At 53.9% G+C, this 21,682-nt stretch overlaps 1 protein-coding gene across 4 annotated transcripts in view; it reads right to left on the bottom strand.

Annotated features, from left to right (window-relative positions):
• Positions 1–21,682, bottom strand: part of CC2D1A (coiled-coil and C2 domain containing 1A) — a 25,135-nt gene continuing 3,453 nt past the window's right edge. The window contains exons 2-29 of one of the 4 annotated variants that reach the window (XM_030820626.1): positions 21,096–21,231; positions 18,608–18,723; positions 18,452–18,517; positions 17,741–17,875; positions 17,409–17,643; positions 12,739–12,863; positions 12,357–12,429; positions 12,116–12,187; positions 11,891–12,021; positions 11,731–11,803; positions 11,035–11,156; positions 10,319–10,430; positions 10,064–10,236; positions 7,555–7,677; positions 7,404–7,462; positions 7,199–7,315; positions 4,215–4,288; positions 4,080–4,138; positions 3,933–3,984; positions 3,728–3,827; positions 3,540–3,630; positions 2,784–2,921; positions 2,626–2,690; positions 1,374–1,437; positions 1,156–1,282; positions 726–802; positions 591–638; positions 1–505 (exon numbers count right to left, since the gene is read on the bottom strand). In XM_030820626.1, coding sequence (XP_030676486.1) covers positions 485–505; positions 591–638; positions 726–802; positions 1,156–1,282; positions 1,374–1,437; positions 2,626–2,690; positions 2,784–2,921; positions 3,540–3,630; positions 3,728–3,827; positions 3,933–3,984; positions 4,080–4,138; positions 4,215–4,288; positions 7,199–7,315; positions 7,404–7,462; positions 7,555–7,677; positions 10,064–10,236; positions 10,319–10,430; positions 11,035–11,156; positions 11,731–11,803; positions 11,891–12,021; positions 12,116–12,187; positions 12,357–12,429; positions 12,739–12,863; positions 17,409–17,643; positions 17,741–17,875; positions 18,452–18,517; positions 18,608–18,723; positions 21,096–21,231 — 2,784 coding nt within the window. In that variant the 3' untranslated portion in view covers positions 1–484. Of the gene's footprint in view, positions 506–590; positions 639–725; positions 803–1,155; positions 1,283–1,373; positions 1,438–2,625; positions 2,691–2,783; positions 2,922–3,539; positions 3,631–3,727; positions 3,828–3,932; positions 3,985–4,079; positions 4,139–4,214; positions 4,289–7,198; positions 7,316–7,403; positions 7,463–7,554; positions 7,678–10,063; positions 10,237–10,318; positions 10,431–11,022; positions 11,157–11,730; positions 11,804–11,890; positions 12,022–12,115; positions 12,188–12,356; positions 12,430–12,738; positions 12,864–17,408; positions 17,644–17,740; positions 17,876–18,451; positions 18,518–18,607; positions 18,724–21,095; positions 21,232–21,682 lie in introns of all 4 variants that reach the window. The other 3 variants (XM_030820624.1, XM_030820625.1, XM_030820623.1) reach the window with 3 other exon arrangements.

Below are 21,682 nucleotides of genomic sequence, written 5' to 3' on the forward strand. Positions count from 1 at the left end.
TGAGTGTGGCCCTGGCTATTTTATTCCATGTGCTGGCCCTGGGGACCCAGCTGGGCCAGGTCGATGCCCCTGGGGAGACGATGGGGCTCGGCCAGCCTCAGCGGCTTCTTTGGGGTGCAGGAGGGCTTTGGGGTTAAGGCTGGGGAGGAACAGGAAGTAAAGTGCTTGCAGGGGCCCTCGGGGCTTGGTCCCAGCCACCCTCCCTGCTCCGGGGCGGGCCAGAGGCCGGACACCCCTGGGCTGTGCAAACAGGACTCTCCGGGGCCCACCCAGGCCTGGGTGAGGGGCACATACTGGCTGGCAGGCATTGTTCCCAACACCCGCAGCCACAGAGGCTCTGGCTGGGCTGGGGGCCCGGTTGAGGGGTGAGTCCAGAACCGATTGTCCGCTGATTGTCTGCTTGTCTGGTCCGTGACTGTGTCGGCTTTTCCCGGTGTTGGGGCCTGCTGCCCACCTTCTGGGGGCTGCCCACCCCATAGGCTCTTCACCTGTGGAGCCGCTGCAGCTGGGGGAGAAGAGGCCACTGGGGTCACGGAGGTGGGCTACGACCACAGTGATCCCCTAACCACCCCATCTCCTAAGCTGCTCACCTCACCCTCTACCAGATTCCGCCTGTAGAGTGCCTCCTTTGCAGCCTCCTGTGGGGGACGGGCATTCAGCAGGTAGTCCCTGTAGGCCCCACCCTGCTCGCTGCCCAGCGCCCACCCGGCCCACGCTCAGCTCACCCTGCTGCCATCGTTGCCCAGGCGCCGGGCAGCCTCTGTGTAGAACTGCAGCTGCCGCTCCAGCTGGGCTGCGTATTCTGAGAATGAATGGCGGGGAAATGGGGGCTTAGGGTGGGGCCTCGTTGCCCACAACCCTCCTGGACTGTGCCCATCCCTAAGCCTGTCCCCCGCCAGATGTGCATCCCCGAGCCCCTCCCCCTCCAGGTGCCCATCCCCAGCCCCTACCCCACCAGCTGCCCATCCCCGAGCCCCTCCCCCTCCAGGTGCCCATCCCCAAGCCCTCCCCCTCCATGCCCATCCCCAAGCCCCTCCCCCTCCAGGTGCCCATCCCCAAGCCCCTCCCCCACCAGATATGCATCCCTGATCGCCTCCCCCACTGTGCCCATCTTGGAGCTCCTCCCCCACCAGATGCCCATCTCCAAACCCCTACCCCGTCGGATGCCCACGCCCCCCTGCTCCAGCTGTGCCCTCTGCCACTGGCTGCGTTGCATGATGTCCTGGTACTGCTGGGCCACTTCTGGGGGTACAGGCCGCCGCGCCTGCCTGAGGGCCAGGATCTAGAGGATACAGAGGGTCCTGTGAGGATCCCGCCTGGGCCTGCAGACTCCCCAGTCCTGCCCCATGTAGCCCGGCAGGATGGATACCCACCTTCCGCTCCAGACGCTCTTGGTCAAAGGCCAGCACACTGAGGCTATGCAGGGGCCGGGCTGATCTAAAGGGTGGAGGAAGGATAAGGGACTGCAGAGATTCCCCCCGCCCAACCCTGTTAATTCAAAAGACACACTGGGCCGGGCACGGTGGCTCACGCCTGTAATCCCTGCACTTTGGGTGGCCAAGGCAGGTGGATCACTTGAGGTCAGGAGTTCGAGACCAGCCTGGCCAACATGGTGAAACCCCATCTCTACTAAAAATAGAAAAAAAATTAGCTGGGCATGGTGGCGTGCTCCTGTAGTCCCAGCTACTTGGGAGGCTGAGGCAGAAGAATTACTTGAACCTGGGAGGTGGAGGTTGCAGTGAGCCAAGATCACACCACTGCACTCCAGCCTGGGCGACAGAGCGAGATTCTGTCTCAAAAAAAGAAAAAAGGCCGGGCACGGTGGCTTATGCCTGTAATCCCAGCACTTTGGGAGGCCGAGGCAGGCAGATCACCTGAGGTTGGGAGTTTGAGACCAGCCTGACCAACATGGAGAAACCCCGTCTCTACTAAAAATAGAAAAATTAGCTGGGTGCGGTGGCGTGTGCCTGTAATCCCAGCTACTCAGGAGGCTGAGGCAGGAGAATCACTTGAACCCAGGAGGTGGAGGTTGCTGTGAGCCGAGATCATGTCATTGCACTCCAGCCTGGGCGACAGAGCTACAGTCCATCTCAAAAAAACAAAAAAAAAGACACACTGGGCACTGGGGGTGTGGCGAGAGATAAGCGAGACCCATCTGGTGTTGCTGATCCCAAAACCTAGTGGGGATGATGGCTGCACACCCAGGAAACTATGATGCCTAGTGGTCAGGGAGGGCTTCCTAGAGGAGGGAACAGCCAAGTTGGGATCCAAAGAAGGAATCAAAGGTGGGCAGAGGAACAAGGAACACCCCTACGCTAGGTAGGGGTGTTCAGGGCATTGGAACCCACAGAAGTCCAGAGGCCAGTGAAAACTATTCATGGCCATGAACCACAGGAGGGAGTGGGGAGAGAGAAGCCTGGATATGTTGACAATGGTCAGATCACAAAAGGTTTTAAAGCCCAAACCAAGGAGTTTAAACTGGATCCTCTGGGAAAAGGGGTGCCAGGAAAGGTTTTGCAGCAGGAGAGGGACATGGTCCAATTTGTGCCTGGTGGGAAACTGTCCAGGTGGGGCTGAGAGGGGAATTGGGTGTTTTCTCCAGCATGCCCTGGCCCAGATACCTACCTGTTCCCTGACTCCCTTGCAGGGGCAGGCACAGGAGGGGCCTTCCCTTTGGGCCCAGCAACCTGCTTCAGAGGAGAGAACCAGTCCTGTGAGTCCTGGGCCCCTGAACCAAGCTTCCCTCCCTGGGGTTGCTGATGGGTGGGGGTGGGGGGTCTCACTGTGGGCACAGCTGCCGGCACAGGGTCAATGACCAGCCACCTCTCCGTCGTTGTCTCCAACTGCTGGGCTGTCAGTGGCTCACGAATCCGGACCATCACCTCCAGTCGCCCCCCTGTGGGCCGGCGACCATCCAGGACCTGGGTGGGGGTAAGGAGAAACTGTTGGTGGGAAGCAGGAAGTGACTAGAGGCCCAGGGCCAGGACCAGGGAGAACAAGACCGGTTTCTTTTCTTTTTTTTTTTTTTTTTTTGAGACAGAGTCTCACTCTGTCGCCCAGGCTGGAGTGCAGTGGCGCGATCTCGGCTCACTGCAAGCTCCGCCTCCCGGGTTCACGCCATTCTCCTGCCTCAGCCTCCCGAGTAGCTGGGACGACAGGCGCCCACCACCACGCCTGGCTAATTTTTTGTATTTTTAGTAGAAACAGGGTTTCACTGTGTTAGCCAGGATGGTCTCGATCTCCTGACCTCTGCCCGCCTCGGCCTCCCAAAGTGCTGGGATTACAGGCGTGAGCCACTGTGCCTGGCCAAGAGTGGTTTCTAAAATATGAGCCCATGGTATGGCTGAGATACCAGTTGATCATAATGGAGTGGGGTGCTGCAAGTATTTAGGGCTGGGCAGTAGGGAGGTCTGGGGCTCTGAGGGGAGGGGCTGGGTCAACAGACGGGCTCATAGAGGGCTCAAGGCAGGAAGTGTGTTAATAATGTTAACGAGTAGCATGGCCATACTGCAGCGTGCGGATGAATGTCCACCTCTCACCTCAAGGATCTCCCGGACCTCACATGCTGTCTCCAGTGCATCCAGCTTCAGCTGGGCTGTCCCCAGCACCCGGTCAGTCTTGAACAACCCCCTGTGTGTACGTGTGTATAGTGGGGACAAGATGGTTGGTTCAGAGGAGCTCCCCTCCCCTGGAGCCCACCCAGCGGCCATGGCTCTCTCTAGCTCACCCCTTGTGAACCACTTCGAACTTGATGCCCTTGGTCTGGATGGCCCTTCGGAAGCCACGGTGGCTGCGGTTGATGCAGAGTTTGAACTGCTCCTTGAACTCTGCAGGAGGAAGGAGGGAGAGGAAGTTGGATGGGGTCAGGCCACGGTCTTACGTCCCTTCTGCTGCAAGGGAGTAAGGGTAGGGTGCTTCCAGCCGAGGCTCACCAGGGGAGTCTGTGTTCTTGATCACACTGGTCTTGTCTTTCTGAGCTTCTTCCTGTGACCAGAGAGGAGGCAGGAAATCTTGGGGGCCTGGGACCTGGCTTTGGCCCATGAAGGCTGCAGCCCTCCCCTCCTCAGCTCCCCACGTACCACGTTGGGATAAGGGAAGTCAAACCGAACAAAGACATCCAGATCACCAGGGGACAGTCCTGTGGTCAGACAAGGGTCAGAGCTGGGCAGAGAGGGGGTCCCCATGACCCTGACCCCTTCCTATAGCCCCCTCACCTGGGGGTGTGGGCAAGTTGATGCCCTTCACGATGAAGAGGAGCATGTCGTTGTTGCTGAGGTCAGGGAAGATCCTTCCGGGTGGGCAGGTGGGCCGGCAGGTGGGCAGGGAAACAGAGGCAGCTCAGTCCCACTGCCGGCCTGCCTTCTCTTCACCCAGTGGGGGCAGGGAACAAACCCTACCCTGGCCTTTGGGGGTGTCTCAGCTCCTGGGCTCATTTTAGAATCAGACAGACTAGAGTTCTCTGTTCAGTTTGGCAATGAATCCCTTTTGAGTCTTTTCTTCAGTCTGCGTATATTTATTTGGTACCTACTATCTGCTAGGTACCCTAGCTGCTGGGTGACATTCCCTTCACTTAATAGTTCTTGAGTCCTACTGAGCATCAGCCAGTGCCCTAGCTGCTAGATCTTCCCTTCATTTCCCAATATATCTTGAGCACCTACTATGTGCCAGCCAGTTTCCTTTCACTTAATATATATGTGTGTGTATGTGTGTGTGTGTGTGTATGTATATATATGTATATATATATATATATATATATATATTTTTTTTTTTTTTTTTTTTTTTTTTTTGAGACAGAGTCTTGCTCTGTCGCCCAGGCTGGAGCGCAATGGTATGGCCTCAGCTCACTGCAACCTCCACCTCCCAGGTTCAAGAGATTCTTCTGCCTCAGCCTCCTGAGTAGTTGGGATTACAGCTGCCCGCCACCACTGCTGGCTAATTTTTATATTTTTAGTAGAGATGGGGTTTCACCATGTTGGCCAGGCTGGTCTCGAACTCCTGACCTCAAATGATCTGCCTGCCTTGGCCTCCCAGCCTGGCCTCACTTAATATTTTTTTAGTCCTACTAAAGTACCAGCTAGTGCCCTAGTTGCTGGGGGACCTTCTATTCATTTCACAATATTTCTTTTTTTTTTTTTTTTGCGACGGAGTCTCGCTCTGTCGCCCAGGCTGGAGCAGTGGAGCAATCTCGGCTCACTACAAGCTCCGCCTCCCGGGTTCACGCCATTCTCCCGCCTCAGCCTCCCGAGTAGCTGGGACTACAGGCGCCCGCCACTGCGCCCAGCTAATTTTTTGTATTTTTAGTAGAGACAGGGTTTCACCATGGTCTCGATCTCCTGACCTCGTGATCCACTTGCCTCGGCCTCCCAAAGTGCTGGGATTACAGGCGTGAGCCACCGCACCTGGCTTTTTTTTTTTTTTTTTAGACAGAGTCTCGCTCTGTCACCCAGGCTGGAGAGCAGTGGCGCAATCTCTGCTCACTGCAAGCTCCACCTCCCAGATTCATGCCATTCTCCTGCCTCAGCCTCCCGAGAAGCTGGGACTACAGGCGCCCGCCACCACGCCCAGCTAATTTTGTGTATTTTTAGTAGCGATGGGATTTCACCGTGTTACCCAGGATGGTCTCGATCTCCTGACCTCGTGATCCACCCACCTCGGCCTCCCAAAGTGCTGGGATTACAGGTGTGAGCCAGAGCGCCTGGCCTCATTTCACAATATTTCTTGAGCACCTACTGTGTGCCAGTCAGTACCCTAGCTGCTGGGGATTTAGAAGTAAATACCCATACCCCGTGCTCAGTCTAGCTGAGGGGACAGATGAGCATAAGCACATAAACAGGAAAACAATAAAAAACTCAGCAGAGAGGGGAGAGTGGAGTGTCTCAGAAGAGACTGCTTGGATAGACAGGGAGGGCCTCTTAGAGGGAAGGTGACATCACAGGTGACTCTAGATGTCCAGAGGGAGATGCCACATGGAGACCTGAGGAAGAGGGTGAAGGCAGAAGAAATAGCTGATGCAGAGGCTTGGGGCAGAAACACACTTGGTTTGTAGGAGGGACTAAAAAGAGTCCCGTGTGGCCAAAGCTGAGTGAAGCGGGGACAGGAGGCAGAGAGGAGGTGACAGGGAGCCAGGCTGTGTGGAGATGGGGGAGCCAGGGTAAGGGGTGGGGGCTATCCCAGGGGCAGCTGGGAACCACCGGAGGGCCAGTGGCTGCACCTAACCTCGTTTAGAAAGTGGAGAAAATGGGCCGGGCGCAGTGGCTCACTCCTATAACCCCAGCACTTTGAGAGACCAAGGCAGGCGGATCATTTGAGGAGACCAGCCTGGCCAACTGAGTGAAACCTCGTCTCTACTAAAAATATAAAAATTAGCCGGGCGTGGTGGCGGGCATCTGTAGTCCCAGCTATTCGGGAGGCTGAGGCAGGAGAATTGCTTGAACCTGGGAGGCAGAGGTTGAAGTGAGCTGAGACTGAGCCACTGTACTCCAGCCTGGGTGACAAAGTGAGACTGTCTCAGAAAAAAAATTAAAAAAAAAAAGGCTGGGAGCGGTGGCTCACGCCTGTAATCCCAGCACTTTGGGAGGCCGAGGTGGGCGGATCACGAGGTCAAGAGATCAAGACCATCCTGGCTAACACGGTGAAACCCTGTCTCTACTAAAAATACAAAAAATTAGCCAGGCATGGTGGCGGGCGCCTGTAGTCCCAGCTTCTCGGGAGGCTGAGGCAGGAGAATGGCGTGAACCCGGGAGGTGGAGCTTGCAGTGAGCAGAGATCACGCCCCTGCACTCCAGCCTGGGTGACAGAGCGAGACTCTGTCTCAAAAAAAATTAAAACATTAAAAAAAAGTGGAGAAAACAATCCCCACTCCTCCGGGCGTGGGAAGACTTGATGGTACCAAGACTAACACCCACCAAAGCCGTAACTCATCTCTGGTCCCCTGTGGACTCACCCAGGCCCTGGGACAAGATACACCTTTGCACTCTCTAGATCTTTCCCAAATGTGTCACTGTGACTGCACCCTCGCCATCCTTCACTTGTATCTCATGCCTGCCCCAGGGCCTTTGTATGCTCTGTGCTCTTCCACCTATCCAAACTTTCCTCCAGATGTAAATCTTGTGCCAGCTTCTGGAGAGCACAACCCCCCCCCCACCGCCACCAAAGGGCCACTGGGGCCACGTGGTGGGGCGTACATCGGGAGCCTTACTTGATGACGCTGAAGGTCCTTTGCTCAAAGCGGGCGGTGGGCGTGGGGAGACCCCGGGCGAAGGCTTGCTTCAGAATGTCCATGCTCCGCTTACAGTCCTCCGCCAACTTTTCAAACCTGCCGGTGGGAGGGCCCTGCTCATGTCCCTGGCCCTGGGGATGGGTGGCTGGGGGTGCAAGTGTCTGGCACAGGTCGGGGCACTTACTTGGTGGTTTCAGTGATGTTGCCTAGCTGGGTGAATTGGTTTGAGTGGTTCAGGCACATCTGGGGAAACAGAAGGCAGTGAGTCGAGGGAAGGGAAGAGAGGGGAAGGAGGGTCACACCCCTAGGGGATGGGCTGGGGGCCTCCCCCTCACCTCATGCTGCTGCCGTATGAGCTTGGTGAGTTCACCATAGCGCCGGGCGGCCTCCTGAGACAGACCCGGGCCGGGCCGCTGGACCAGGGCAAAGTCGTCCTTGTTGACAGGGGCGGGCGGCACCTGGGGAGGATAAGGCTGGTGGCGGGGGTAAGGGGGACAAGCAGGCCCACCTAGGGCTCTGCAGAAATGTCGTTCTTCCTTGACAGGGGGCATTCCCTGACCACGGCTCTGTCACCCTTTTCTGGTCTTTCTTTTTTTTTTTGAGATGGAGTCTCGCTCTGTTGCCCAGGCCGGAGTGCAGTGGCAGGATCTCGGCTCACTGCAACCTCCGCTTCCCGGGTACAAGTGATTCTCCTGCCTCAGCCTCCTGAGTAGCTGGAATTACAGGCGCCTACCACCACACCTGGCTAATTTTTGTATTTTTAGTAGAGACAGGGTTTCACCATGTTGGCCAGACTGGTTTCGAACTCCTGACCTCAAGTGATCCACCAGCCTCGGCCTCCCTAATTGCTGGGATTACAGGCGCGAAAGACCACACCCAGCCTCTGTTCTTTCTTCTTGATCCTTCCATTGTCCCACTTAACAAGGGCATCTTTCGGTCACCCCAGAAATCATGTATGGTGCCGGGTGCGGTGGCTCATGTCTATAATCCCAGAACTTTGGGAGGCCGAGGTGGGTGGATTGCTTGAGCTCAAGAGTTCAAGAAATCATGTATGGAGCCCCTACTGTGCGCTAGGCTCTGCTCTGGGGCTGGGGACACAGGGATGAAGAAGAGAGAACAAAATCCCTGCCCTCGTGGGGCTGACATTTTCTTAGGGAAGATGGGCAATAATCAGAAGAAATAATGAGAGTAGAAGGTGATACATGCCACAGGGAGATGCAGAATTGGGAGGAGGAACAGAGGGATCTGGGTGACAGGGAGGGATTTTAGACAGGTCAGGGTAGGCCTCCTGGAGATGCTGATGTCTGAGCAGAGACCTAATGAGGGGAGAAAGTGAAGCACACAGGTGTCTGTGGGGAAAGCATTCAGGCAGAGGGAACTGCATGTGCAAAGGCCCTGAGGTTGCAGAGTGCCTGGTGTTTGAGTCTACCAGACAGCAAGGGGAAGAGTGAGTGAGGGGGCGAGTGAAAGAGACCGGGCAGGCCGGGCACAGTGGCTCATGCCTGTAATCCCAGCACTTTGGGAGGTCGAGGCAGGTGGATCGCCTGAGGTCAGGAGTTCAATGCCCAGCCTTGCCAACATAGTGAAACCCCATCTCTACTAAAAATACAAAAATTAGCTGGGCGTGATGGCGCGTGCCTGTAGTTCCAGCTACTCAGGAGGCTAAGGCAGGAGAACCGCTTGAGCCTGGGAAGTAGAGGTTGCAGTGAGCTGAGATTGTACCACTGCGTTCCAGCCTGGGTGACAGAGTGAGACTCTGTCTCAAAGCAAAACAAAACAAGAAAGAGACCAGGCAAGGGAGGTGATGGGGCAGATGGTGCAGGCTTCATGGGCCATGATAAGGTGCTGTATTTATTTGTGTGTTTCTACTGGTCTCTCAATTAGAATATCCACTCCATGACAGTGAGTCTCACTGTGTTTCCCAGGCTGGTTTTGAACTCCTGGCCTCAAGCGATCCTCCCACCTCAGCCTCCCAAGTAGCTGGAATTACAGGTGTGACCCACCATGTCCAGAGAGGGTGTGGATTTTTGCCTTTTTTGCTCAAGGCCAAGTCTCCAGTGCCCAGCAAAGACTACATGTCCCAGGCTCCTCTGAGGCTAAATGTAGCCACGTGACTGTTTGGGCCAATGGGAGGCAAGCAAAAGTGATGTCACTTCCTTGAACTGGGTGGCCTTTGCTGGGCACCCAGTTCAAGTTCTTCAAATATTTCCTATTATGAGTACTATTCTATCACATGAGGAATCCTGGTTGTCTTTCTTTCAGGCGGGGGTCGCCATCCCCACTTCTCTGAGAAAAATGATGCTCAGAGAGAAAGGAATGGTCCTGTCCAAAGTGGTGGAATCTAAGTGTCTCCCCAAATCTGATCCCCTCCCCTTCCCTAGTAATGGAGCTCAGGGTGGTCACACAGTGCACCAACAAGAGACTACATGTCCCAGGCTCCTCTGTGGCTAAATGTGGCCATGTTACTTAGTTCTGGCCAATGGGAGGCAAGCAATAGTGATGTCACTTCCTTTAAAAGGGACTATTAGCTCTGCCTCTTTCTCTAATCCTTCTGACAGGATCCACTTGGATCATGTGGACAAGGACGACCCCCTCGGGTGCAGCAAAGCAATAAGGTGGAAGGAACTCAGGCCCTGGAGGACCTCCCATTTGCAGAGCCCAGACTGCCCTGAGTGGTACATGCAAGAAACAATAAATGTCTGTCTCGTTTCAGTCACTGTCTCGGGCAGACCTATTTGTTACAGCAGCTGGACCCTGACTAATACTTCAGTTCACGTAGCTGCTAAGGGGCAGGAGCCTGACCAGTGGGTGCCTGGGCAGTTCCAGCAAGCCCAGAGGGTTCACCTTGGTGATGTCCACAGGAAGCCCATTGCGTGAGGCCTCCAGCATAGGCTCCAGTCCCTTGGCCTGGCGCAGATGCATCTTGGCACCCTCCACGTCGTTTTTCTGCTTGGCTCGCAGTGCGGCCTGCAGGAGCTGCTTCTTGCGGCCCTCTAGGAAGGCCAGCTGCTGCTGGGCTGTGGGCATAGGAGCTGCTATGGGTGCTGCCCAGGCCACAGCCAGGCAACAGGGAGCTGGGGCAGGGAGGGGGAAGCTTACCTCTGGTGGATGTGGCTTTGGGGGGCGCTTTGGCTGCTGGGGCTGATCCTGACTGGGGAGCCCTTGAGGGTGGGGCTTTGGGCTGGGCTGTGGGGGCCACGGGGCTGTTCTGCTGTAGAGGAAGAGAGAGGATGTTAGAGATTTCGTAGTGCCTGTGGAGTCCAGTCCCCAAGGATCAGGGTCTGATGCTGACAACAGTGGTCATTTAGTGGGCCCCCAGGACTTTGCTACTCCCCTGCCTCACTCAAAGCCCCTGGCCCCAAACACCTTTTTTTTTTTTTCTTTGAGACAGTCTGACTGTATTGCCCAGGCTGGAGTGCAGTAGCACAATCTTGGCTCACTGCAACCTCTGCCTCCTGGTTCAAGACCAAACACTTTTTTTTTTTTTTTTTTTTGAAAAAAAATGGTCTTGGCGATGAGGTCTTGCTCTGTTGCCCAGGCTGGAGTACAGTGGCACGACCGTGGCTCACTGCAGCCTTGAACTCCTTGGTTCGGGTGATCTTCCCACCTCAGTCTCCCAAGTAGCAGGGGGACTACAGGTGAGTTCCACCATGCCTGGCAAAAATTTTTTGTAGAGACAGGGGTCTCACTATGTGGCCCAGGCTGGTCTCAAACTCCTGGCCTCAAGTGATCCTCCCACCTTGGATTCCCAAAGTGCTGGGACTACAGGTGTGAGCCACTCCGCCCAGCCCCAACCCTCAAACCTTCTTAGGCACCTCATCCTCTTCATCCTCTGGGCCTTCATCCTGGTTGGCCAGCTTCATGGCAGTCTCCAGGACGCCCACCAGACTCTGCTGGGTGGGCTTGGTGGCCTCCAGGCCCTGGATTGGGGGGAAGCCTAGGTGGCCAGTCAAGGCCTGGTTATTGTGTGTCAGGATGGAGACCAACCCACACCATTATGGTGGAGATGCAGATTCCTCCCCCACCTACAGAGTCTTGGGCCTTTATTTTTTTTAATTTTTTTTTTTTTTGAGACAGGATCTGTTGTCCAGGCTGGAGTACAGTGGCATGATCTGGAGTGGGACTGCAGGCATGCACCACCACACCAGGCTAATTTTTAAATTTCTTGTAGCCATGGGGTCTTGCCATGTTGCCCAAGCTGGTCTTGAACTCCTGGCCTCAAGTGATGCTCCCACCTCAGCCTCCCAAAGTGCTGGGATTACAGGCATGAACCGCCTCATCCAGCCGGTTTGCCAATTTCTAGGGTGTAGACACATCATGTCCAATGTCAAGCTCCCACTGATTAACAAGTTTACAACACCCCTGAATATGTTGTATTCAGCTCCCTGAGCTTGTGCCATGGGGAGTAATAGCATCTGCCAAGGCTCAGAGGCTGGAGGAACAGGAGCTTGGGGCACAGCCTGCCAGTGATGGGGCCTACTGGGGACGGGGCCTACTGGGGCGAGGCCTACCTGGGGGCACGGGCAATTCAGCAACATCCACGGCTCGGCCAGCCTTGTGAGCTCGGATGGCATCTTGGTATTGCTGCGAGGGCCACAGGTGTTAGGGCTGCCTGTGGGAGGGCTCCGGGGCTGCCCATTCGCCCCACCTCCCCCAGAACCCCCAGGGCACCTTGATGATGCGCTCGTGCATTCGAGCTTTCCGCTGGTCCCCCTTGCTCTTGGCCTGGGCTGCGGCCACCTGGTACCGCTCCATCCGCTGCTCCAGTGCCTCCAGCAGGGTCCTCGGGGGTGGGGGGACCTCTGGGCCGGACAGGGGGACAAGGTTAGGAGTCAAGGGATGGGTAGACAGTCTGGCTCCAGCCTGTCCCCAACCCCAGAGGGTCCCAGAACCTACCTGGTGTGGAGGGCGCCGTGGCGGGGGTCGGAGGCTGCGACGGTGGCGACGGTGGGTCTGGGGGCAGCTGGTCTGGGGACAGAGAGGTCCAGGCCAATGAGGGGCTTGTTTGCTGCACCCCCCACAAGCTGGTCTCGCCTGATGGTGGTCTCTGGGCCTGACCAATAAGGGTGGCAGCATCAAGGAGAACTTAGTGTATGCCTGAAACCAGCCCAGAGAGTGGGCATGGCAGGATCCTCACCGGGTGGAGGGGGCAGGCAGGAGAGGTCCATGGGCTCACCCCGGCTCAGGGCCTCCAAGACAGCATCAAAGCTCTGGGAGAAGGAAGAGGACATTAGAAGAGGAGGTGCAGTTGGGGGCTGTGACCCCGTGGGGAGCCTCCAGGCCCTTCCATGCCACTGAGGACTTTTAGCTCCCTCCCTTCCATTTGTGCCATCTTGCTTAATCCTCTTCCAACACATGTGCCCATTTCACAGAGGGGGTAAACTGAGGCTCCAAGACTTACAGCAAACTATTGCTAGGGAGTGACCAGGCTAGGATGCAAATTTGGGTGCTTTGCCACCAGGCCTTGAGGGAAGCATCCTGCCCTGTCCCTCCAGTCCTGTCCGTCAGGCTGGACGCACCTTAGCCACGCACAAGTGTCTGGCGGCAGCAGCGATATCTCCCTGCTGCTTGGCGTGGAGGGCAGCCAGCTTGTACTCGCGCTGGCAGCTCTGCAACTGGGCCAGAGAGCCAGGGCTGTAGGGACCTGGAAGGAAGAACAACATACAGGAAGCCTCAAGGGCCTGGGCCAAGTTCACCGTGTAAACCATTTGTTATTTATTTATTTAATGTTTTTTTTCTTTTTCAGACAGAGCCTTGCTCTGTTGCCCATGCTGGGGTACAGTGGTGCAATCTCAGCTCACTGCAACTTCCGCCTCCTGGGTTCAAGCGATTCTCCTGCCTCAGCCTCCTGAGTAGCTGGGATTACAGGCGCGTGCCCGGCTAATTTTTATGTTTTTAGTAGAGACAGGGTTTCGCCATGTTGGCCAGGCTGGTCTCAAAGCCCTGACCTCAGGTGATCCGCCCGCCTCGACCTCCCAAAGTGCTGGGATTACAGGCGTGAACCACCGCGCCTGGCCTCAATGTTTTTTTTGAGACTGAGTCTTGCTCTGTTGCCCAGACTGGAGTGCAGTGGCACAATCTCCGCTCACTGCAAGCTCCGCCTCCCGGGTTCACGCCATTCTCCTGCCTCAGCCTCCCGAGTAGCTGGGACTACAGGCGCCGCCACCACGCCCGGCTAATTTTTTGTATTTTTAATGGAGATGGGGTTTCACTGTGTTAGCCAGGATGGTCTCGATCTCCTGACCTCATGATCCGCCCGCCTCTGCCTCCCAAAGTGCTGGGATTACAGGCATGAGCCACCGTGCCCGGCCTAATGTATTTTTTTAAAAGAGATAGAGTCTTGCTCTGCTGCTCAGGAGTAATCATACCTCACCGCAGCCTCAAACACCTGGGCTTAGGCTAGCCTCCCATCTCAGCTTCCTGAGTAGCTAGGGCTACAGAGCATGCACCTGCAAGCCTGGCTACTTTTAAAATTTTTTTTGTAGAGATGGGGTCTTACTATGTTGTCCAGGCTAGTCTCGAACTCCTGGGCTCAAGTGATCCTCCCACCTCAGCTTTCCAAAGGGCTGAGATTACAGGCATGCGCCACCATGCCTGACTCACTTTTTAAATATATCCTGGGACTCACTTTAAGCAGTTGGGAATTTTGAGTCTTCTCTTATTTCCATCCATGTCCCCCACAGAAATTTATGCTAACATGATATAGCTGTGTGTTTGAAAGCCTTTTTTGCCTACCCTATTGTATATTTATACAACCAAAATACGTTTATGCAGTGTGTTTGCAAAGTTAGGAAACCCAGTATTCAGTGCTTTTTAAACAGTGTGTTAGTTAGTTTCAAATAATATGCTCAATATGTTTTCTGGGGAAGTACCTCAAAATTTAAAGCTATAAGTGCAATTCTTAGTATAAAATAACACAGTACAATAAAGACACCACCCAGTGTCTACGGAATCTGGAAACACCTAGAAAATGGCATGCAGTATCTTTTTTTCAGACTAACAACTGGATTCAGTGCTTTAAACTTAGGCTTACTTCCCTGAAAATATGTTTGGAGGTAGAAGTGACACACCTTTGACATTGTATTGGTTTTATTTCCTGTGATCATAAATCTTTCAGGGTTAAAAACAATGTTTTTCCGGGTTGAATTATTGTTATAATTATTACTAGCATGTAATTGAGCAAAACCTAAATATATCAAGTTTATTTTATTTTATTTTATTTTATTTTATTTTATTTTATTTTATTTTTCTTGGAGACAGGGTCTCATTCTGTCACCCAGGCTGGAGTGCAGTGGTGCAATCACAGCTCACTGCAGCCTCAACCTTCCAGGCTCAAGTGATTCTCCCACCTCAGCCTCCCAAGTAGCTGGGACTACAGGCATGCACCACCATGGCTGGCTAATTTTTAATTTTTTGTAGAGACGCAGTTTCCCTACGTTGCCCAGACGGATCTTGAACTCCCGGGTTCAAGCGATCCTCCCACCTTGGCCTCCCAGAGTGCTGGAATTATAGGTGAGAGCCACCATACCTGGCTGAGCTTTTTGGGTTGGTTGGTTTGTTGAGACAGAGTCTTGCTCTGTCGCCCAGGCTGGAGTGCAGTGGTGTAATCGTGGCTCACTGCAATCCCTGCCTTCTGGGTTCAAGTGATTCTCTTGCCTCACCCACCCGAGTGGCTGAGACTACCAGCATGCGCCACCACGCCCAGCTAATTTCTGTATTTTTAGTAGAGATGAGGTCTCATCATGTTGGCCAGGGCTGGTCTTGAACTCCTGGCCTCAAGTGATCCGCCTGCCTTGGTGTCCCAAAGTGCTAGGATTATAGGCATGAACCACCACGCCCAGGCCCTGCTGAGCTATTTGATAGTTTTTGTACACCAAGAGCAAAATTCTACCAGAAATGTACCTCTTGCTGACATAATTGGAGCTGGGTCCAATCCCTAACATCAACTCGTTTCTCCCATTCAATCGTTTTCTTTTTTTTCTTTTTTTAGAGATAAGATCTTGCTCTGTTGCCCAGACTTGGAGTGGCACGATCATGGCTCACTGCAGCTTTGAACTCCTGGACTCAAGCGAACCTCCCACCTCAGCCTCTCGAGTAGCTGGAACTGTAGGCATGCACTACCACACCCGGCTAATTTCTTAATTTTTATGTAGAGATGGGTTCTTGCTATGTTGCCCAGACTGGTCTTGAACTCCTGGCCTCCCAAAGTGCTGGGATTACAGGCATGAGCCACTACATCTGCACTTTTTTTTCTTTTCTAAAGTGTTGAGGCCAGGGGTGGTGGCTCACGCCTGTAATCCCAGCACTTTGGGAGGCGGAGCAGGTGGATCACCTGAGGTCAGGAGTTCGAGACCAGCCTGGGCAGCAACATGGTGAAACCCCGTCTCTACTAAAAATACAAAAATTAGCCGGGCTTGGTGGTGGGTGCTTGTAATCCTAGCTACTCGGGAGGCTGAGGCAGGTGAATCACTTGAACCTGGGAGGCAGAGGTTGCAGTGAGCCGAGATCGCGCCATTGCACTCCAGCCTGGAAACAAGAGGGAGACTCCGTCTCAAAAAAATTAAAGTATTGAGAAACCTACTTCACATCAACAAATAGATTGGAAGACACCAGAATTTTGTTACTGTGATGTCTTTGTATTCTTTGAACTCCTGACAAGTTTTATACCAAACTTCCATTGTGAAAAATTTTTGGTCGTTTCAGTTGACAATTTCAGGTGACAATTCCAGTAATCCTTGAACTTTGCCAAAAACAATGGCTTGGAAACCAGCTTGGTTGCAGAAGGATTTAGTGACCCAGTGTTTGCTTTCTCAAACCCACGCCAATATTTTGAGTTGTCTCTTTGCTTCCTGCCAGGGAAGTATTTGGACCTAGGGCAAAGCCCCGTGTTCATATCATGAAGAGAGGGAGGGAGGCCTTCCTTTCCTAGGGGGAGGTTAGGAAGAAAAACCTCTTAGAAGATATGTTCTAGTTTGGGCAACATGGCACCTCTACAAAAAGTACAAAAATTAGCTGGGCATGGGGCATGGTGGCATATGCCTGTAATTCCAGCTACTCAGGAGGCTGAGGCGGGAGGATTGCTTGAGCTCAGGAGGCAGGTTGCAGTGAACTGGGATCACACTACTGCACTCCAGCCTGGGCAATAGACGACTCTGTTTCAAAAAAAAAAAAAAGAGGTGATGAGGCCTGGCGTGGTGGCTCATGCTTGTAATCCTAACACTTTGGGAGACCGAGGCAGGCGGATCACGAGGTCAGGAGATCGAGACCATCCTGGCTAACACGGTGAAACCCCGTCTCTACTAAAAATACAAAAAATTAGCCGGGTGTGGTGGCATGCGCCTGTAATCCCAGCTGCTCAGGAGGCTGAGGCAGGAGTATTGCTTGAACCCAGGAGGTGGAGGTTGCAGTGAGCCGAGATCGCACCACTGCACTCCAGCCTGGGTGACAGAGTGAGACTCCAACTCAAAAAAAAAAAAAAAAAAAAAAAATTAGCCAAGTGTGTGGTGCATGCCTGTAGTCACAGCTACTGGCGAAGCTGAGGGAAGATCCCTTGAGCCCAGGAGGTTGAGACTATAGTAAGCTATGATCACGTCACTGCACTCCAGCCTGGGTGACAGAGTAAGACCCTGTCTCAAAGAATTAAAAAAGGCCAGGCACAGTGGCTCATGCCTGTAATCCCAGCAAATTGGGAGGCCGAAGTGGGTGGATCACCTGAGGTCAGGAATTCGAGACCAGCCTGGCCAACAAGGTGAAATTCCATCTCTACTAAAAATACAAAATTAGCCAGGTGTGGTGGCGTATGCCTGTAATCCCAGCTACTTGGGAGGCTGAGGCAGGAGGATCGCTTGAACTTAGGAGGTGGAGGTTGTCGTGAGCTGAGATCGTGCCATTGCGCTCCAGCCTGTGCAACAAGAACGAAACTCTATCTCAAAAAAAAGGAACTAAAATAATTTTTAATGGCAAATGTGATCTATATTTTATCATAATATCATAATAACAACAAAAAAACTCTCTGGGTATCCATGTCCTGCTTGGGAGGTATTCATGAACTCCAGGGGCTTGAAGACCCCAGGACTCAGGGTGCTGAAAATATCTCACAATCAGTGCACAGCCTGCACCCCCCTAGAGCAGCATCCTGCCAGACGGCCCACTCGGATCCCATATCAGCCTGGCCCTGCCCATCACCTACCTGGGGGCATCTGGGGCTTAGCCAAGCCTGGAGATGAGGCTGGGGCGGTTGGAGAAGGTCCCTCCAGGGTGACCCTGGGCTCTGGGGCTGACGCGATTCCAGGGGCCGGCTGGGTGGGTGCAGGGCTGTAGCTAGGCGTGGACGCCGGGCCTTTTCCTATGGCCACTGGTGGCGGGATGTCCGCTTCGTCAATGGCATTGCCCTTCCGGATGGAGGCCAGCAGGTTTTCCAGTGTCTGAGACAAGGCGTGAGTATTGGTTTGGGAGAAGCCAAGAGCTTGGTGTGGGCATCGGGGTGGGGGGGTCCCTGTACCCTGCCCTCTGCCCACTTACTTTAAGCCCCCGGTCATAGCGCCGCATCTTGGCACTGTCTCCAGCTTGTCTGGCGCTTTCAATTGCTGTCCGATAGAGCGTCAGCCTCTCCTGCAGGGTGGTCTCCAGCCCTGGATGGGGGGCCTCAGGCTTCGGCTGTGGGAGGGCAGGGATACAGTGTGGGTGGTGACCCCACTTGGGATGCCCCTGTTAGCCCCTTCTGCAGTTAACAGTCAGCCCCATGTCATCCCTGGACCAGCCTCCCCCGCCCCAGTGAGGCAGAAATCATGGTCCTCATTTCCCAGTGGAGGGAATGGGGTTTCAGAAGCGTCATGTCACCCGCCTGATATGGGTCACATGGCTGTGAAGGACAAGGGCGGGCCAGGCGCGGTGGCTCATGCCTGTAATCCCAGCACTTTGGGAGGCCGAGGCAGGTGGATCACTTGAGGTCAGGACCAGGCCGGCCAACACAGAGAAACCCCATCTCTACCAAAAAATATAAAAATTAGCCAGGCGTGGTGGCACACACCTGTAATCCCAGCTACTGGGGAGGATGAGGTGGGAGGATCGCTTGAACCTGGGAGGCAGAGGTTGTAGTGAGCTGAGATGGCACCACTGCACTCCAGCCTGGGTGACACAGCAAGACTCCATCTCATAAAAAAAGACTAGGCCTTGAACCCCGGGCTGTCCGTTGGGTTGTGGTTCAAGGGAGTGGGGTCATCCGAACTGTACCTGGGCCACAGGAGGTGGGGTCTCTGAAGCCTTCTGCTCCTCTCCAAGGACCTCATTTAGCTCCGCCTGCAGGGGCATATGGCCGGGGGCAGGACATGAGGGCCTGCTGGATGGGGGCAACCGGATAAGAGCCCCCACTCTGCCCTCAGTGCTCACCAGCAGGTCGTCATCAGCCTCCAAGTCATCCTCATCCATCCCCTCCTCCTCATCCTCATCCGGGTCTCTCATGCACAGGCTGGCCATCTTCTCAATGGCCTCCATCGGTAAGGGACCTGGCAGTAGGGGGATGTCCCAGGTGGACCAGGGTCATATACCAAGAGCCCCTGTTTCCCATCCTGGACATGCTAGGTGATCCCACCGCTCGCTGACTTCCCCATTTCATCTCTTCCTTATTCAGCCTCAGGTCTGGGGCCCAGCTACCTGAATTCAAAACCCAGCTCTGCAGACCAGGCACAGTGGCTCACGCCTGTAATCCCAGCACTTTGGGAGGCCGAGGCAGAAGGATCACTTGAAGTCAAGCGTTCGAGACCAGCCTGGCCAATATGATGAAACTCCATCTCTACTAAAAATACAAAAATTAGGCCGGGCACGGTGGCTCACACCTGTAATCCCAGCACTTTGGGAGGCCGAGGCGGGTGGATCACAAGGTCAGGAGATCGAGACCATCCTAGCTAACACGGTGAAACTCTGTCTCTACTACAAATACAAAAAATTAGCCAGGCATGGTGGTGGGTGCCTGTGGTCCCAGCTACTCGGGAGCCTGAGGCCGGAGAATGGCGTGAAACTGGGAGACGGAGCTTGCAGTGAGCCGAGATTGCACCACTGCACTCCAGCCTGGGCAACAGAGCGAGACTCCATCTCAAAAAACAAAACAAAACAAAACAAAAATTAGCTGGGCATGGTGGCATGTAATCCCAGCTGCTGGAGAGGCTGAGGCAGGACAATCACTTAAGCCCAGGAGGCAGAGGTTGCAGTGAGCTGAGATCGCGTCACTGCACTGCAGCCTGGGCAACAGAGCAAGGGTTTGTCTCCAAAAAAAATAAAAACACACACACACAACAACAACAACAACAACAAAAAACCCAGCTCTGCAACTTTCTCTCTGTGAGACCTTGGGCAAGTGATGTCACCTCTCTGAGCCTCAGTTTCTCAGTCTGTGACATGGGGATGACAACAGTTCCTCCTTCATAGGTAGGTTGGAGCAGAGGTCAATGAAGCTCTTAGAATAGCATATTGCCAATATCTTGTTATTAGTTATGTTACATTCTATAAAGCTGCCTTGAAGACTAAACTAATGACTATAGGACTGTTGCTCCTAGGGGAAATTTAAGCTTAGGTTCCTGTGAGCCTCCAGTCATAACCTTTTTTGGAGACAGGATCTTCCTCTGTCATCTAGGCTGGAGTGCAGTGGCCCAATCAGAGCTCACTACAGCCTCAAACTCTTGGCCTCAAGAGATCTTCCTGCCTCAGCTTCCCGAGTAGCTGGGATTACAGGCATGCACCACCACACCCAGCTCTGGTCACAAAATTTTAATCAACTGATCAATACACAACCTTGCTGTATGTGTGTTTCTGTTTGAAGACACCTTACTGAATAGATATCGTTCATTCATTAACTTTGAATTCACAGCCAACAGCACAGTAATTCATGACTGAATGAAGCTTCTCTCTTTTTTGTTTTTTGGAGACAGGATCTTGCTCTGTTGCCCAGGCTGGAGTGCAGTGGCACAATCTCTGCCCACTGCAACTGCTGCCTCCTGGATTCAAGCGATTCTCATGCCTCAGCCTCCCAAGTAGCTGGGATTACAGGTGTTCGCCACCGAGCTTGGCTAATTTTTGTATTTTTAGTAAAGATGGGGTTTCACCATGTTGGCCAGGCTGGTCTCGAACTCCTGGCCCCAAGTGATCTGTCCACCTTGGTCTCCCAGAGTGCTGGGATTACATGCATGAGCCAATGTGCCCGGCTGACATGAGCTTATTGTGTGTGAGGGGGCCCTGGGTGAAATACTTACGGACTCCAGATTAACTCCTATAACATGGTTATTATTTCCAGTTTTATAGATGGTGAAACTGAGGCCAAAGCACATGATGTGACGACTCCTCAAGTCACATAACCAGTAAGTGGCAGAGCTCGGATTCCAACTCTCAGTCTGGGTCCAGAGTTGATCTTTTTTTTTTTTTTTTTTTTTTGAGATGGAGTCTCGCTCTGTCGCCCAGGCCGGAGTCCAGTGGCGCAATCTCGGCTCACTGCAAGCTCCGCTTCCCTGGTTCATGCCATTCTTCTGCCTCAGCCTCCTGGATAGCTCGGACTACAGGCGCCCACCACCACGCCCGGCTAATTTTTTTTTTTTTTTTTTTTTGTATTTTTAGTAGAGACGGGGTTTCACTGTGTTAGCCAGGATGGTCTCGATCTCCTGACCTCGTGATCTGCCTGCCTCGGCCTCCCAAAGTGCTGGGATTACAGGCTTGAGCCACCGTGCCCGGCCTCAGAGTTGATCTTGACCCTCTTACCCAGATCATCGGCTCCAGGAGAACAGAGGTCTCCTCTGTCTTCTTTCCCCTACCTACCCAGTGCCCCCAGTTCTGCGCCCAAACCACTTGCAGGAGATCAGAAAATGTTCTGAAGGTGTGTTAACCATCTCACCTTTGCCTTTGAGCTTCTCCAGGGCTGGGGGCTGGCCCCCGACCAAAGCCAAGAACTCAGCCTCCAGTTCTTCATCGTTAGCTCTGTCCTCAGGGATCATCAGGCCATCTGGGGAGAGGTCAACCAGCAGGCCCAGCTAGGGGGACAGCAAGGCTTCAGTCAGACCTTTGGTTCGCCACATGGCTAGAGGCAGCCATGATGGCCAGAGAGTCCCCTTGGGAGGAAGGAAACAAGGTCTCCCAGGGAAAGCCATTTCCCTGGTGAGTGCCAGGAGGCTGGAACAAGCCCAGAACAGGTGTTCCAAGATAGGCCAGGCCCTCTGGCACAGTTCAACCTGGGGCAAAGGGCAAGAGACCTAGCTCTCTGATCTGAATCCACACTTATGATGTGCTGCTGGGCCAAGTTCAGTGGGAAAAAGCAGGCCCCTGGCTGGGCACAGTGGCTCACGCCTGTCATCCCAGCACTTTGGGAGGCCAAGGCAAGAGGATGGCTTGTGTCTGGGAGTTCCAGACCAGCCTGGGCAACACAGTGAGACCCCCATCTCTACAAAAAAAAAAAAAAAAAATTTTTTTTTTTTTTTTTCCTGA

Source organism: Nomascus leucogenys, chromosome 10 (assembly GCF_006542625.1).
Source record: "Nomascus leucogenys isolate Asia chromosome 10, Asia_NLE_v1, whole genome shotgun sequence".
NCBI classification, from domain to species: Eukaryota; Metazoa; Chordata; class Mammalia; order Primates; family Hylobatidae; genus Nomascus; species Nomascus leucogenys.